General features: G+C 38.0%; 1 protein-coding gene across 8 annotated transcripts in view; it reads right to left on the reverse strand.

The window, feature by feature from the left end:
• Window positions 1–16,098, reverse strand: part of PCDH10 (protocadherin 10) — a 35,044-nt gene that overhangs the window by 14,301 nt on the left and 4,645 nt on the right. For 5 of the 8 annotated variants that reach the window (XM_014949956.1, XM_014949960.1, XM_014949957.1 and 2 more), the window contains 3 exons: window positions 14,802–14,860; window positions 14,117–14,223; window positions 5,337–5,642 (listed from right to left, as the gene is read on the reverse strand). In XM_014949956.1, the coding sequence (XP_014805442.1) occupies window positions 5,337–5,642; window positions 14,117–14,223; window positions 14,802–14,860 (472 nt within the window). Of the gene's footprint in view, window positions 1–2,681; window positions 2,730–5,336; window positions 5,643–14,116; window positions 14,224–14,801; window positions 14,861–16,098 lie in introns of all 8 variants that reach the window. The other 3 variants (XM_014949959.1, XM_014949958.1, XM_014949963.1) reach the window with 2 other exon arrangements.

Here is a 16,098-nt window from a genome sequence, read left to right on the forward strand (position 1 = left end):
ACACATTCTTGCATAAACACTGTTATTCTGTGTAGTAAATTGTGCATTTATATAGTTTATTTTAACCTGCTTCCAAAATAGCTTAAGCTATGCCAAAGTAATTTTCTTTAGAGCAAAATAAGCACTTATACATAGAAAGTTAGGGCATTATAGCAATATTTGGCTGTTTTCATATATAAAAAAATGTATAACCTCTTACTAGAAAGAAAAAAAAATACTCTGTCACTAATGTCAATATGTAACTTTAGGAAAGCTCTAAAGTATTTTACAAGAAAGGCACATCTAGAATGATCCACAACTACAGAAGAAAAATTAAAATAAAGCTACTTCGTATCATCAATTATAGACCAAAACACTACTGAGATGGATGTAATGGTGCTATTCCCGCTGTTACCACCTCAGCGGACCTGTCCACAGTATTAGAAATAGATTAGAATCAGACTGATCAGGCATTCATTGGGAAGATGGGTCTCTGTTAGATATCCTACAGAATCTGGTACAACGGAGTTTGAAACTTGGATTGGGGTTTTTGGTGACTACAGTAAAAATACTTATTAAAAAAAAAGCTAATACAAGCATCACTGAATGAAAAATTAGGTAGAAATGGTTAGAATCTATTTTTAGAATATGGGAATTGTTTAAAAGCTACATTTTATTTTTCTCACCAGTGTTATTTAACTTATTTTATTTTCTTCAGTCAAGTTCAGAATGTCATGTTTTAAGAACATTCAGGTCATTATGAAAATTTCTTAACTGTTTGCAGAAAAGCAGTGTTCAAATCACATGGATGAGTAAGAAGAAATAAGTGTAAATTACGCATCAAGAAGAATATGCAAGTTAGAAGAATCCTGGAGTTACTCTCAATGAGAAAACCACTTTCAAAATTTCTACAATCTATTGATCCCATCACAATTTTATAACTTGTATTCATAATAAATATTTTAAAATTATGTAAAAAATGCAGTCTTCAAAACATATTATTTGAGTACAAAGAGATCTACTTTTGGTCTGCTCTGCTCAGAATAATATACAAAATATGTATGTTTATGTGGAAAATGGTGTATGAAGAAGTCCAATGGCTTAGAACAGTAAGGTAAAAATTTGACAATGGGACATAAAAAAATTCTTTCAAGTATGAGGATTTATATCTTTTTCTACATTATAATTTGCAATACTGCTGCTGCTGCTTTCATTTATCCATGCGATGACCTCAACCTCAACCAACAAAAACGCAAACACCTAAATCTCCACCATTAAGCCTTTGGTTTCAATCATACCCCATAATTGTAAGTTCGACAGTACTATTTGTGTCAAACGTGTATCATTTTATCAAATGTGTATGATCTTGTCAGTTCATGACCTGGTTGTCCTTCAATTGTTTTGCTGCCTTGCTGCTCTCTTTTTATTGGGGACGGCAAACGAAAGCACCCAGCTTACCTTCTCTGTTTTCATGCAGTCTCCTCTTTACTTCATGTTCCTATCACAGCTTGTCTAAATTAATTAGTACTAAGCCTTTAATATGACTTTGCATAGAAATATTTTCAGGATTTTTGCTATTATGCTATGTATTTCCATGGAGTGAATAGACTGGCTAGAGCAACATAGTGATATGTTTTGTGTAAGGGTTTTGTAATACTTTTTTTAGTGTATTTTCGATTCAATTCCTTTTTTGCAACCTGGCATTCTATTGCCTTCTTGCTGGCCTTGTACGTTGGGGGACACTTTTCAGGGAATTATCCCGTGATCTTTTTTGCTCAAGAAGAGTTCAAATTTCTCACGATAATACACATTGCTTTCCTCATTTATCTTCCCCTCAAGTCCTGCAATGAATGTACCCCTTGAAGACAGTGGGTACCATTCCCCAAGCAGATGCAAACTTCACAAACTTGAGCAGATACACAACAGATATCCACTAACAGCTTATGCAAGTGAGCTCGTCAGCTCTTCCACCACCCTGACACTGCTCTGCAGCTTTCCACCCCAGGGCCAGCTGGGTCAGAAGCAGGCTGGGGTTTCAGGACCATGTCCCACTGCACAATGTGGGCATACGTAGTCTATTAGGGACTTGGCTGACCTACACCATTTTATGCCATCTGCAAATACCGCCCCCTTTTTCTCATTGCCATTTCCAGATCATTAATTTTTTTAACTCCGTGGATCTCCGCGTGGACACTTGGAGAGCTCTGCTTCTGCTAAAATGTTCCATTTATCCTTACGATTTTTTTCCTCTTAGGCAGAGAGCCTGGTAATGCTTTGCAACACTTGCTTACTTTAGTAACAGCTTCTACTACACAGAAGCTATGCTAAAGGGGTTTTTTGACAGTTCAAATACACTATATTGATTAATTCTCACCCACTCTATCAAAATTCTAATAGATGTACAATCTTTCTGTGCAATTTTCCTGGACAGAAGCCAGCTACCTTGTTCCTAAAATCCCTGACTTATAATTTTACATTGTGTGCTAAGGTTTCTCACTGGACTCTAATTTACAAGACTTTCTTGTACCTTTCTTTTTAAACAATAAACACAACTTCTGACATCCTTTGGTTACTAGCTTTTGTTATAAACTGAAAAGTAAAGAAACACATAATCCGCTGACTTCTTCCTATTTGTATTAGTCAATTTTTCAGCAACATCCTCTTCCATGACTCAGTCTTGCACGTTTATTTGAAACGGTTACCTGGGATGGGTGGCTTCCTAAGCACGCCTGTCTTTCTCCGTCCCTCCTCTGGCAAATACAAATGCAAATGAAACAGTTTAGAATCTCTGCAATGTCCTTGTCCTCACTAACTGCAGCTCAAGAGACCCACCAGTTCTCTCCTAGCTTACGACACTTGACATCTTAAAAATTGTCTATATTTATTTGCATGCCTTTGGCTATTTCTCTAAGAAGTCCCTCTTATCTCCACTATTTACTATCCTAGAGTTTACCTGCTACAACTTATGCTCTTTTCTGATCATTTTGCTTAAGAATCTCTCTTTTTTCAGTTCACATAATAGTTTTTGTATTCTGCAAAGTACTTTTTCTTCGTTGCTACTGATCTTTCATATGGCTATTTTCATACATGCTGCGATGTTTTATACTTTATATTTTTTGCTGAATATGAGGGTTCTGTTTCATACATTTTAATCACTTTTAAAAAAATCGTTCTACTGACATACTGCTTTTGATACGATCTGCATGCTGCAATGTTTTATACAGCATTTTTGCTGAATATGAGGGTTCTGTTTCATACATTTTAATCACTTTTAAAAAAATCGTTCTACTGACATACTGCTTTTGATACGATCTTCTTTGTTAAGAATTTGAGTTTGATTTTATTACAATTGCAATTACTGAGTGGCTCTACTAAATTTCCTTCCTGAATCAACTTCCCCTTATGCATTCCTCTTGCCTTATTCATTGAATACTTTATTAATAATGAATTATTTACTCATTGCTACAACTACTGTGCTCACTTTCTTTTCTTTGCTGTACAGTTATAGTGTACAATTTTACTAAAGAAAATATTGAATAAAGGAAAATAAAACAGAGAAATATTGCTCTTGTTTTGTAGCATTTTTAGCCTTGAGGTTCAAAGCAAAAAAAAAAAAGTAAAATTAAATCTGGATTCTCAAGTGTGGATTACATAATACCACTCATTTATATTGCTTACTTCTGACATTTTACCTCCAATTTTTTATGCCCTTATACCAGAATAGTGTACAACATAGGCCAATATCTATATGTAAACACATTGTTCAACAATAATTACTTATGTTAGCTTAACAAAATTTAAAATCCCTAAGCTATCAATAAAATAGATATGTCATTGTTATTTGAAATAAAACTCCCATGCCGAGAACAAAATGGAACAGAACTGCCATTGTGGTGTCACCAGATGTAATCATCATTGTAATGTACGTACTGGATCAGAACTCTGCTGTGATTAGACCATCAGTGCTACAAAACTCAAATTTTTAACTGAAATGATAAAGATGAAATCAGTGCTGCTAGATTACATCTTGGTATTAAAGAATGTTTCTTGGAGGTAAATGATGGAGGACCAGTTAGGGAAAGACAGTCACGAGTCCTTAGGTCATAGCTAAGTGAAATTTCACATTGGTCTTTAAGAGTATGACCAGATGATTGACACCTGACATTTTGTGAGCCTACACAAACTAAGCTGATTGTCTCAGGACAAGTTTTTTAGGATGGCTTTCACTTATCAGAACTGGTGTCCAAATTTAGAAGCTTTCAGTAAAGCAAATCTAGAGGGAAGCAGTAAAAAGACCTCTCTGAAGCACTGAAATACTCAAACAGCTCATTAAGAAGGGAGAGCTGAGATCTGTGCGCTGAGAATGATCTGTAGCAAAGATCTTGACACGCTGGGACTGCCACTGCAGCACCTTTCAGAACAACTAAATGCTTTATAAAAATAAATAAATTAATATCATTCAGTGAGACTTTTTTTTTTTTACCCCTGATCTGCTGTCCTAAAAGACTTTTATTGCTTTAAAAGGGGTCAGTATTGCAATGTTAATGTCTTTGGCTTATTTGGATGAGATAAACATCATAAACTCTTGAAGTCGAGGAGATTACAGTCTCTAATAAAATACTGAAGGCTGCTAAATAGAATGAAAAGACATATTAGATCAAAGTATTACTCAAGGGTTCTACAACTGGCTCAGACTACAAAAGGAATTATGAGGGTCTTTTTGAGATCTATCACACTCTTTCATGCCACTCAACCATAGTCAAAAGGTGACTAAAGAGGCAAGATTTTGGTACAAGACAGAAGGCACAGAGGAGCACTGACAAAAGTCAATACTATGTAGACTGAAAGATGATCAGACAGAAGGCAAAAAGTTTCGCCTTCTTCCTTCCAAACCCTTAATGTTAACTATGTAAATCGTTGCTTCAAAATAATAGACATCCAGTTTATTCACAAGATACTGCTCAATCATAAAAAGAAGCTCCTAGGACAGTTCTCTCAAAACTGTCTTTAAAAAGTCTTAAAAAACATTAGTCTGGCAATGTCAATGTTTAAACCATCTATCCAAGAAAACTTTGAAAATAATCCAGCATCAGAAAAAAAAAAAATAATTGAGCAACTCCTCCACTAATATCAGCTGATACTTTTGTTGTTGACAGCAGTGTCATACTAAAAACAATCAAGGTTTTGTCTTTTTTTAAAAGCATCGAACAATGCCTTCTTCAGTGGTGCCTGAATCCAAGAGAAGCCATTTTTCCCCACTGCTCCTAAAATTGTGCCTGCATTATTCCTACCAGAGAGAGCTAATTTTTATTCCCGCAAAGGGAAGACTTCCACACAGCTTTTTGAATAGTACTTACTCAAATATGGTGGTTTGTAAGGCGCTCGTGTATTAGACAGCAGTCCGTCCAACTCCTTCCTCTCCAGAGTGTTGTGAAGGGCCTTCTCTTTGCCGAAGGTGGAGAAGGACCTTTCTGCCCCCGGCTGGGCTTCTGGTGTTTCAAACACTTCAGTGTCTGGAACGGAGTCCATGCCGGGTACGTGCAGATTGCTGCGGTAATCTGCAGCTTGGCGTCCATCAGATGGAACAAAGGAAGGCATCCAGCACCGATCTGAGTGGCCCAGTGCTTTACATTCCTCCGTGCAATTGGAGAAGAGATCCATGCCTGCAAGCATGAGAGAAAAAGAAACTACAGATATAAGCTTCAGCATCACGAACGGCTGCTGACAGATAAGAAAGATTATGCCGAGAAAAGAGAGAAGTGGAAAGAGAAATGTCGTAAGAACTTCTTCCACTACCTTCAGCTCCTCAACCAAAAAAAAAAATAATAGCTGATTGTCCAGTCTTCAGAAGTCAAAGACACCATTTAATAAGTGTAACTAAATGCCAAAATGTCACACATACACAAAAATACCACAAGAAGAAGGGTATTGGTGGTTCTGTCTCACAAAATCACTTGCAGATCTCCCCGTTTAGAACCTGTTCAATTACAGTTCAATTCCGCTTGTAGGTTGATGTCTGTGGTTCACCAGTTGAAAATACTTGTTTAAGAACAGGAAGGAACTGTTTCTACATAAATGTATCTCTCGTGAGAGACGTGAAGCGTCTCGATTGAGGAATCACAGATTTCTTTTATGAAAATGAAATATTAACAAGTCCTACAAAGGAACTATCTGTGCATACAGGAGTATACAGATAGAGACTACTGGCATTAACAGCGGATCTTACGAAGTAGAAATCCAGCTTCCAAGTGATCAGGATGGCTTATTTAATTAATTGTTACATCCTTCTTTCAGAAGTAGTTTTCATTGCTACTGCAGCAGTCCTCACTATCATCAAGTCATCCAAGCAATGGGACAGAATCCTATAATAAATTACTGTAATTAGCGGTACAAAGGTAGCGGTTGTCCGATGTGACACGGCTGTGGATACTATTGACAAAATTGTTAATGCTTCCCCTATATAAGCAAACACTTGTCCCTGCCAACACGGAACTGTTTGCTTACAAATCCTTTAATGCTATTAAGATTTCGAATGACAAGCTATGCTTCTATTGACTACCTTCAGATCAGCCTTCCAAAAGAATATTTCCTGACTGTGAGTCACTAAGTTGTTGGATTATCCTTGTTTCGAGAGGAATGGTGTGTGAAATCATAGGCACATCGTAAAATAAATACCAGCGTCTCCAAGTTGATGTTCAACATCATACAGAAAAGCAAAGAAATATCTTTTTCTTGTATTTATAAAGAGAACGGAGCATCTTAGAATAGGTGTATGTCAAAACTGAACTAAATCTGTTATAAACATTGCATTTACAAGCTTTGCATTAGAATTACAAAAAATGACACTGCTTGCAAGAGAAATATGAAGAAATTTTGAACAGCTGTAATAAGATTCATGTAATGTAGCTCATTCACCAGCCAACATTGTAAAGAACTGGATTAGCTTGATCTCCAATGCGAGGATTAGTATTAAGTATTCTACCACTGTTTTGAACCATAATTTGACTTGTATTAGTAGTATTTATGCGATATCTCACACTACACAAAAAATCTCTTCAGCAGGCAAGAATCTTTCTGAGCTATCAACAAGTGCCTGAGTACTAAAAGCAGTCATTTAGACAGAAAAAATATGAAGAAAGAAAAAAAGCTTTTAATCTCAGATTAATCTCACTTTATAATGACTTTTTAATTTTAAATTAAATATACAATGCTGGGTCCAGTTTTGATTAGAACCTCGCATTGATAATTGGCATACAGAAGTCTGAAAATAAATTACTGATCAGTGAACTGTTGAAGAATGCAAACGTGAACTGCAGATATGATTAAGAAATCAGATGAAGATCATCAAGCAAGGCATACAAATTGTGTAGTTCTAAATTCCAGTGGCAGTAGCTATCAAAGGCTGAAAAGGAAGATTTAGAGGCATGCTTCCCGTGAAGAAATTAATATATAACAATGTCTATAAACCCCTGTGTCTGTATATCTTACGTACTGAAATGCCTGCACAAAAATATCTCTTATGCAAGAAAAGACATATTTTATGAATCTAACTTTTGCCATTCAGAAGATTTAAGTGACAATTAACACAAAATGGTTATTTCATTTTTCAGACTTCCTAGCAAAGTTACATGTAAACAACAAATAACCCTATTTTAAAGGAAAATTATTACAGTTACATTTTGCTAACAGTGTGTCAGTGACCATATTCATTCAACATTTCCTGAAAGACAGAGGAGAAAGAAATACTTATGGATAAATATTAAATTATATTCTTAAGTCAGTGGGGAGGGACAGAGGGAGATATGATAATAATACTGTTTTTAAGATATCTATTCAAAGATAGACCCTTTTTTCCCCCTGGAAAATTACCCTCCATTTTACCATTTTGTTTTCACATCAGCTGCTAAACTGCAAAATGTCTCTATCCAAACATTATTTTTTTAGTTCCCTTTTGAATACTGCTTGTCTACTGCAGTGCACTGAATAGTATTATATAACAGCTTATTATAAAAGAGATGTTATGGCCCCTATAAATCTGTATTTTGAATAAACAAAGTAATGAATGTAGGGGATATAAAAATGTAAGCTTGTATGACAAACTTTTCCCCCCTTGAAGATGAGAATTTGTAAAAGAAGAAAATGTATACACACATAAGTCTGAATTTTAATATACACTGCTGGAACATACAGTAGAATGTAAATGCTTGTTTAGGATGGGAACAAAATGTTCAGAGAGGCAGGAGTTGGGTGTTGTTCCTACTCGAGTCAATCACAACATTCCCTAAGACTTTCATGGGTGCAGAACCAAGCCCTTGGTTTTAGTATTTTGGCAGAAAATAAATTCAAATTAGCGGTCTGATTTTGAAATCCCTGGGCTCCTACATATATTTACACTGACTGTGGTACGAATGCTGGCTATTCTTCCCCCACCTTTTTCCTATGGGTCATGGTATAGAATTCTTGGTTTCTAATTGAAAAACATTATAAACAGGGTAGGGGGAAAGGCTATATATATTTTCCAAGAAGGAAGGATATATCATGGTAAATGAAATAAGACATTCAGCACAGAACTCCTTCATACACCAAGATCATGTTCTTGATTTATAACAAAAAAGAAATGTTCAGCAGTATAACACTTCATCTCATCTCCCTCATAAATCTGGTTCTATATATGATCCTTCAGAACTAAACTATCCATTGTAATTGCAAGTCCACATTAAAGCAAAATGCTTTATACTTTTTATTTAGTTATGATAGTAGACCTTGCATGCAGATAAACTGAGGTTTTAAAGGTGACACTGAATTCTGAATTTCAAATGTCCTTTTTGGATACAAACAGATAGCGTAGCGCACTGAAGTGCTGAAAAGTGATAAGCATTGTACTGTTACAAGTACAGCCAACATACAAAAGCTCCTGGCAAAACCCACTAGTTCATTCCTGTTTGTTCAAGCCTTATTACTAGGTAGGCCAGTGGGCAATATGAACTCTCACACAACCTTAACTTTGCAGATTTTGAAGGAAAACAAGCCTCCGCCCCTCCCTCGAAGGAAAGGAGTTCAATACGAAGTTTGATATCTGCATCTGAATTTCCTGAACTCAGGTGCTTTGAATCAGATACTCGGTGGTGTTACATTTCTGAAGCATATTCCCAATTTGCTTCCTTTTCATATTTCAAAAGGAGAAAATCAAAATTTCTATGCGCATGAATGCTAATTGGTTTGAAAGACAGTTTAGATCAAAGGAAAAAATAGGCCTAAAACCATTTTTAAATAATGCATTCTTTCTTAATTTAATTAAGGGAGAAGACCCATACACCAAGTCTTTAGAGCAACGAGTGAACACATTCATATATATTACTGAGTAAATGATGTAATAAAAAAGCAAAACCACAAATTAAATGTTGACAAAGTATTTTTGTAGTATTGTTATCAAGAGGTGGGTTTTTTCCCCCAATATGTGTAATTTTTTCATAACTTCAGCTTTCACTTGGAATTAAATGGCAGTTTCCACTTCTGTGGTAGCTTTTCTTAAAATAGCTAGTTAGATGCAAGGTAGGCATGATGTAGGGCACCAGGCCTCCTTGTGAGAGCTCTGTTACCAGAACTACTTTCCATTTGGTTAGATCATTATTATTAGTAACTTGAGCAAGTCACTCATTTCCCCATGATTCATGTTTTGTGTGGGTAAATAAGGATAGTTACATCAACCTCCTTTGTAGAAGACTTTATCTACTGAACTTCATGAAACAGTTATTCTCATTTTCTTGCCAAGTAATTGGTGTGCTGCCTTGGATAAAACTGACTTCATCTACGTGAGAACATGAATAAAGCCTCAAACATCTTCAGTATTTGGCTTTTCCAAATCTCGACTTCAAAGCCCTCCCTGGACCATTGAGATGTGAACATTATTAAACATGCAGCCCAAGGAAAGAAGAGAAAAAAAGGAAAAGAAACCGCCCTCAGCTTGAGTCAAAGCACTTTTCTAAACCATTTTCACGTTCACTCTCACTGTATCCGAGATAGACTCTTAGCCCAAGTGATCTTCAAAACAGGATTTGGCTGTCACTCTGCATAGGCTCAGAAGGAATACTGGTTTTCACCATCCGTTTATCACTAAAATTCTTCTTCTGGCTCCTCAAATTCTTTTCCTTATGAACACTGAAATATCATAGCTCTTCTGCAGTAATGCACACCAACCCTCTTGGGGTTTTACCTGCTCTGCACTGAGAAGGTGTGAGGTGACGTTTCACCCTGTGCCTTTGTATTGGACCCCTATCAATTCCCTTCACAAAGCCCACTAGCAGAAGCCTAATTTTAGATCTCAGCCAGTCACCAATCCATACTGTCCAGTACCGCACAGAGGAGATCATAAAAAAAAAAAACCACCTGATGCATTTTGCAGTATATCCCTGACAGTCCATTCACTTAGCTTCACATCTTGGGTATTCCTTCCTGAAGTGCATCCGAGAAATCATGCCAATGCAGTGAGAAAGGTGAACCAAAGGCAATACTGTGAGGAACTCTGCACGTTTGGCTTGAGAAAGCTGAGTAGCTAGTGAGCAGCCATAGGAAATAAGCTGATGGCAGGAGTCCAAATCTTACAGGACAGGTGTCTAATCATACAATTTAAACATACGCACATGCAGAGTATTAATTGGCACCCAAGTCAGCGATTTCACAAGGGAGGCCAAGAATTTAATCAACCATGGGAAATAAACTAACCTCATGCTTAGGAATTACTCCTACAGAACATGATTGAAATACAGTGAGTTAATAATAACTAGTAGTGTTGTAGGAGTTGCATTTGTTCTACAACAAATAGCAGCTTTTGTCTCAACAATGTTCAGACAAAGAAGAGCACAACTAATTAGAACATTCGCTTGGGATTGGAGAAAGCCCTCCTCTGCTTGCCAAACGCTTCTTGTGCTTCTTCACCTTTGGAAAGTCATATTCCAAAAAGGTCAGATTCCTGTCCCAGTCAATGAAATGACTGCCCAATCCATGAAAATTAGGCTCTTGAGTATCCCACTACCTGCCCTTCCCCGCTAAATGCAGATGACAGCACTTTTGTACTTCACGGGTGTTAAGGTAGATGAGAATGTGGGTCATTACGAGTTGTTCAGGTGGGACTTTCATGGGAACAATATGAATCTCTTACGTGCATTCCAGCACATTTGAAACCATGATTAAACCGCTATCAAGAAAATATATTTTGTGAAAAGGTGAGCTAGAATCTTATTTCAAAACATCATAAAACATTTTATGATACATAGAACACCTTCATTCAGAATTTGCACTAAATAATTGTGCAAGATAAATCTATGACAGTGATAAATTTTCACCCTGCATGTTTTCCTTCCCAATGAATAACTGACCATGACTTCTGACAGTCAGCTTGGCCAGGAATGGACTACTGTGGAATACCTCCTTTTGTGCCACAGGACTGTTTGCTGGTGAGAGTAACAGTATGTACAGAACAGTAAAAAGACATTTTGTGAGCAGAACATGCTGCTGACTAGAACTGGTAGGGAGTGAGTTTTACTTGTCAATGTGAATTATCTATTAAACATTTTTGGATGCAAATACAGTCCTTTTGAAAATAAATATGGCGCTGCGTAGTATCAGGTAACATGTTGAAAAAAACAATCCAAACTTCTGCCATCTTATCAACCAGTGTGTTTTCCTTCAATAATTTAGAAAGAATTGATTATAGAGCACCAGAATGACTAAAAAACTGAGAAGGCATTCCCTCAGGTATTTCCTCTAGCCATTCAAGATCAAACAAGATTTATGCTCCTTTTTTTTTCCTCCCTCACAAAATTCATCACCAAATGCTAATAGCAAGAGTGAAGCTTTTATATCAAAATATTTTGTCATTGCTGAGGTCAAGGGGCGTGTTCTTTGCATCATGACAGCAAGATTCATACCAAAACTTACTGCATTTTGCATATGTAGAAGTTTAAAGCAGTTTCTACAGAGATATATTTTATAAAATCTATTTGGAACTAGCGTTTAAAAAATCGTGCATGCAAATTATTTTCAAGCCACAGCACCAATATATTAAGTTGGAAGTTCTGTGGATTTGAGGTTTCAGTTCAAACTGTTAATTGTGAGCAGACCAAACTTAACTGTCAACTTTCATTACTTCACGTGTAATCACTGGTGTAGACACAGAAGTTCATAAATCACATCAGATTCTTAAATGATTTGAAATTATTTTGAAAGTACAGAATAGATTTTCCCCCCCCCGGTTTGATAAAAATAGAAATGATGCAAATGAAGAATTTGCCCAGCTAAGGACTAGTGCCAAGTTTGACAGTAGTTCCAGTGTTCGTATCTGAGATAGACCACTTTTAAAATGGAGAGAAAGAATAAAGAGCAGAGGCACAACAGTAACAGCCCTGAATGCATCTGAAAGAAAATAGCTTTCAGTTGATGTGCAACTATATGATTATATTCCCACCATCAGTCAAATCCAGCCCCTTCTGCAGATGTTTATTCTTTTCTCTCCTGTTTGGTTATTATGGTTCATTATGTTGAGGGACTAAGCTGATTGAAATGTTCATTGAGATGACTGCTGCAGTAAAATGCGTAAAAGAAAAAAAAAAAAAAGGGAATGCAGGGAGGGCAGGAGGAGAGGGAGCTTTTTATAACTCAGTAGCACTGATTGCTGCACCAGAAACAGTGCGAAAGAAAGGGTGGGGGGAGGCTAAATACATGGCTTTTTAAAACAACAATAAATCATACGCCATATATAGGCCAAAAATGAAAGAGGCTCTGTGTTCAGATGTAAACTTCTGGCAAGACCTGGTTTGTTGTCAGGTTCCCAGACACAAAATAGACACTCTGTTCACTTAGCATGAAGCCCTGCAAGAAGCAGGGAGCTCCGGAGACTCTTGGCTCTTCTCGAGTCTCATTAGGTCTGCATATTAATGACTTGCAGCAATATAAAGGGGCCCTGTGGCAGCCTCCTCTTCCCCTGGTGCCTGGGTTTCCCATCGTTAAGGGCACAGCGACTATAGCAGCAAGAAAATAGAGGATGTTAAGAGAGCAGGCGGGTGAGACAGCACTGCTATGACAGCACCCAGTCCCTTGCTCTGGTATCTCCTAAAACTGGGGAAAAAAAGTGGACAACTGGAGAGACTCTGGTGGTATTTTCCACCACACACTTGTAGAAAATCCTTATACATGATAGAGTACACAGGAAACAAGGGGAAAGAAATCCCTGTGTTGAATCAAGACACAGCAGAGCTTTGGAGGCTGTGGTAGGGAGGAAAGCAGGAGCATTTGCGGCTGAAATGCAATGGGAGGGCGAGACAGAATTCTAATGCACAGGCTCTAAACAAATGTCCCTTTCAGAAGAAAACTGACAGCATGAGAGCAAAGACAGCAAGCTGTACACATGGGAATAACACTGCAATGTATATATTTTCTAGGCGATTCAAATCATAGGCTTTTAAAGCATTTCTTTCCTTTGCCAGGACTGAAAGAAATGTACTTAAGAATCCCTCAGCCTTATTAACATGGAGATCACTTATACTGCATGCTGCCTCAGTTTGAATTAAGAAACAATCCTGGAAACATGCTAAGGTATTACACATTCAGAGCACCCGATGTGTTTCCACTGATCCCCAGGAAAAATCCTCACAGCCTGGCTGTCATTCAATCACTGGGTTCATTCTTTCCCCTGGGAACTCCCCCTGCACTTCCCCCTGCCATGCCAGCTGAAGCGCCTGCTGAACAAAATTGCCTAATGCTTTGAAATTCTGCAAATCTGCTGCTGGGAAAAAGAGGGGGAAAAAACAAAAAAAAAGAAATAAAAATAAAAAAGCATGGTAAAATGTAACAACAACTTTGTTTTAACGTGCAGGAAGTTTTGCTACAGCAAATGATGCAGAATAACACATCAACCCTCCCCCGAGGAAATGGATAAAATAAACTGTGGTCCGTGAATGAAAGGGCTGCAAAATTGTCTCCTTGCCCAGGTGACTGATGCAGCGAGCTGACTGAAACCCAGCCTCCCATACAATATGCTCACATTATTTATGCCACTCTTGTGTTATATTCCTATGAGCAACTGTTCTTTCTAGTCTCCCTACTTAAAGATCTACTATTTCCATTCTCTTATCAGACTTACCAGAGGATTGACCTCGATTAGTGGCATCATGATCACTGTCTCCTTGCTCACTGTCTCCATGACCACTGTCCTTAGAGCTTACTATGTCTGCTTCCTGGAATGCAGAACTAGACACAGAAACATCTTTACATTAGAATAAACATGAAAGAGGAACTCATAAAACATTCTTCTGCCATCACACGGCCAAACCCGGTGCTGCATTCACCCCCTCCTGCCTGCTGCACTGCTCCTGCAGAGGTGTTCTCTCCACCAGGAACCAAAACTGGGATGTTCACACCTTGGTACTCTAGCCCAAAGGGAGAGGGAGCAGCAGAACTCCGCCTGCTTTTCGTGTCATTGGTCTAAATAATTTGGTGGCATTTACGTAAGCTGGATAGCTAAATTTTAACTCGGAGAGACCAATGTTTTCTGGAAGACACCCTATGGAAGCATTCATAAGTATTTAAAGCACGTTTCGGACTAAACACAAACCAAGATTTTGTTCTCTTCTCAGTTGGTTTTGAAACCAGTTCAGAAAAGCCGTGATTCAAACTCATTTACTCGACAGTCTTGCATTTAGTACCTCTACATGCAATCAATTCCCCCTGCCTTTACTGCTATTTTACATCTGCAGTGACCACATTTCGGTACCCCCTTCGGACTCGCCAAAGCATGCATTAGGAAAACAAGGCTGAGGAGCTCATACCTGTTTACTCGTCGGGGTCTGTCAACTAGATAACTGAGCTCAGCACGCTGATGCTTTGTCTAGGGAAAAAAAAGAAAATATTGGGAAATTTTTAAACTCCTGATATTTCTGTAACCAGCATCAGAAAATACAGCAGAGCAGCTCACCATATTCACTATAAATGGTAATGTTTAGCTGCAAGTAGGCCTACACAATCTGTTTCTAGGCTGTAGGGGAAAAAACCCAGCTCTTCTTCACACAGATGGGAAGTCATGAGGGATTTTTTTTTTTCCCCTGAGTTTTTTGGGATGAGATTCTGACACGTTTTCTCACAGTGCATGCTGTTGAGCATCACAAGGACTCCCACAAAAATCAACAGAACTATTTCTAGAGGTGTGTACCACTTAGTCTGAGAAAAAAAAAACTAGTTTTCAGAATGTTTTTAATTCCAGTGTATAAAAATAGGGGGAGACAGTATAGTTACTGCACCCTAAGGAAGAAAAATACATTGAGATACCCTCGAATCCTTAAAAGCCAGGAGAAGACCAAGTTTTATAGACGTTTTGAAGAAAGGGCGATCTTACAAGCCAACATCAGAGATTTTACTGCAAAACTTAACGCTTTAGAAAATATCACTTAAGCCACCTTTGCCAGATTGGATGGTATTCAGCTTTCAGTATTTGTGTTAGGAGAGAATGTGTTGTTTTCCTTAGTGGACAGGCAGAGAGGTGCTGAGAGGATGTATGAGCTAACTCAGTAGAAAATGATTAACAAGGGAGTATTATGGGATGGCATGCGCTTTGGTAGAAATCCTCTACACAGTAGATGTCTCTGCGTGTAATTTCATGGAAACTCTTGATGCTTTTCCTTTGCAAACTCAGCTTTGGGTTATATAAAGAGCTGTTCAGATAGAGTTAAAAAAAAAAAAAAAAAGAAGTCAATTAATAAACCCTAATTCACAAATTAAAGTTCCTGCTAACTGCAGAGATTGTCACAGTCTCAGAGGGGGGTTCCCCCAAAGCCTTACTTGCACATGCAAAGATTGCAGGAAGGAAAGAAAAAAAGAGAAAAGAGACACAGTTGTAAAATGTCACTTCAGAAAACCCTGTGATTACGCCTCGCATCATTTCATGACTGTCAGCTGCAGCGACTCTGTGAAAAGTAGTATTCCCCCCAAAAAAACCCAAAAAAACCCTCTCAAACCGAGGCAATCCGCTTGCAGCTAACGACTCGGGGGGGTCCCTGCACCCCGGGGCTGCCCGGCCGGGGCCCGCTGTGTTCACAGGCACCGGAGGGGGGGAACACATGGGACGGGGAG

This window comes from Calidris pugnax, unplaced genomic scaffold, assembly GCF_001431845.1.
Source record: "Calidris pugnax isolate Ruff unplaced genomic scaffold, ASM143184v1 scaffold42, whole genome shotgun sequence".
Lineage (NCBI taxonomy): Eukaryota > Metazoa > Chordata > Aves > Charadriiformes > Scolopacidae > Calidris > Calidris pugnax.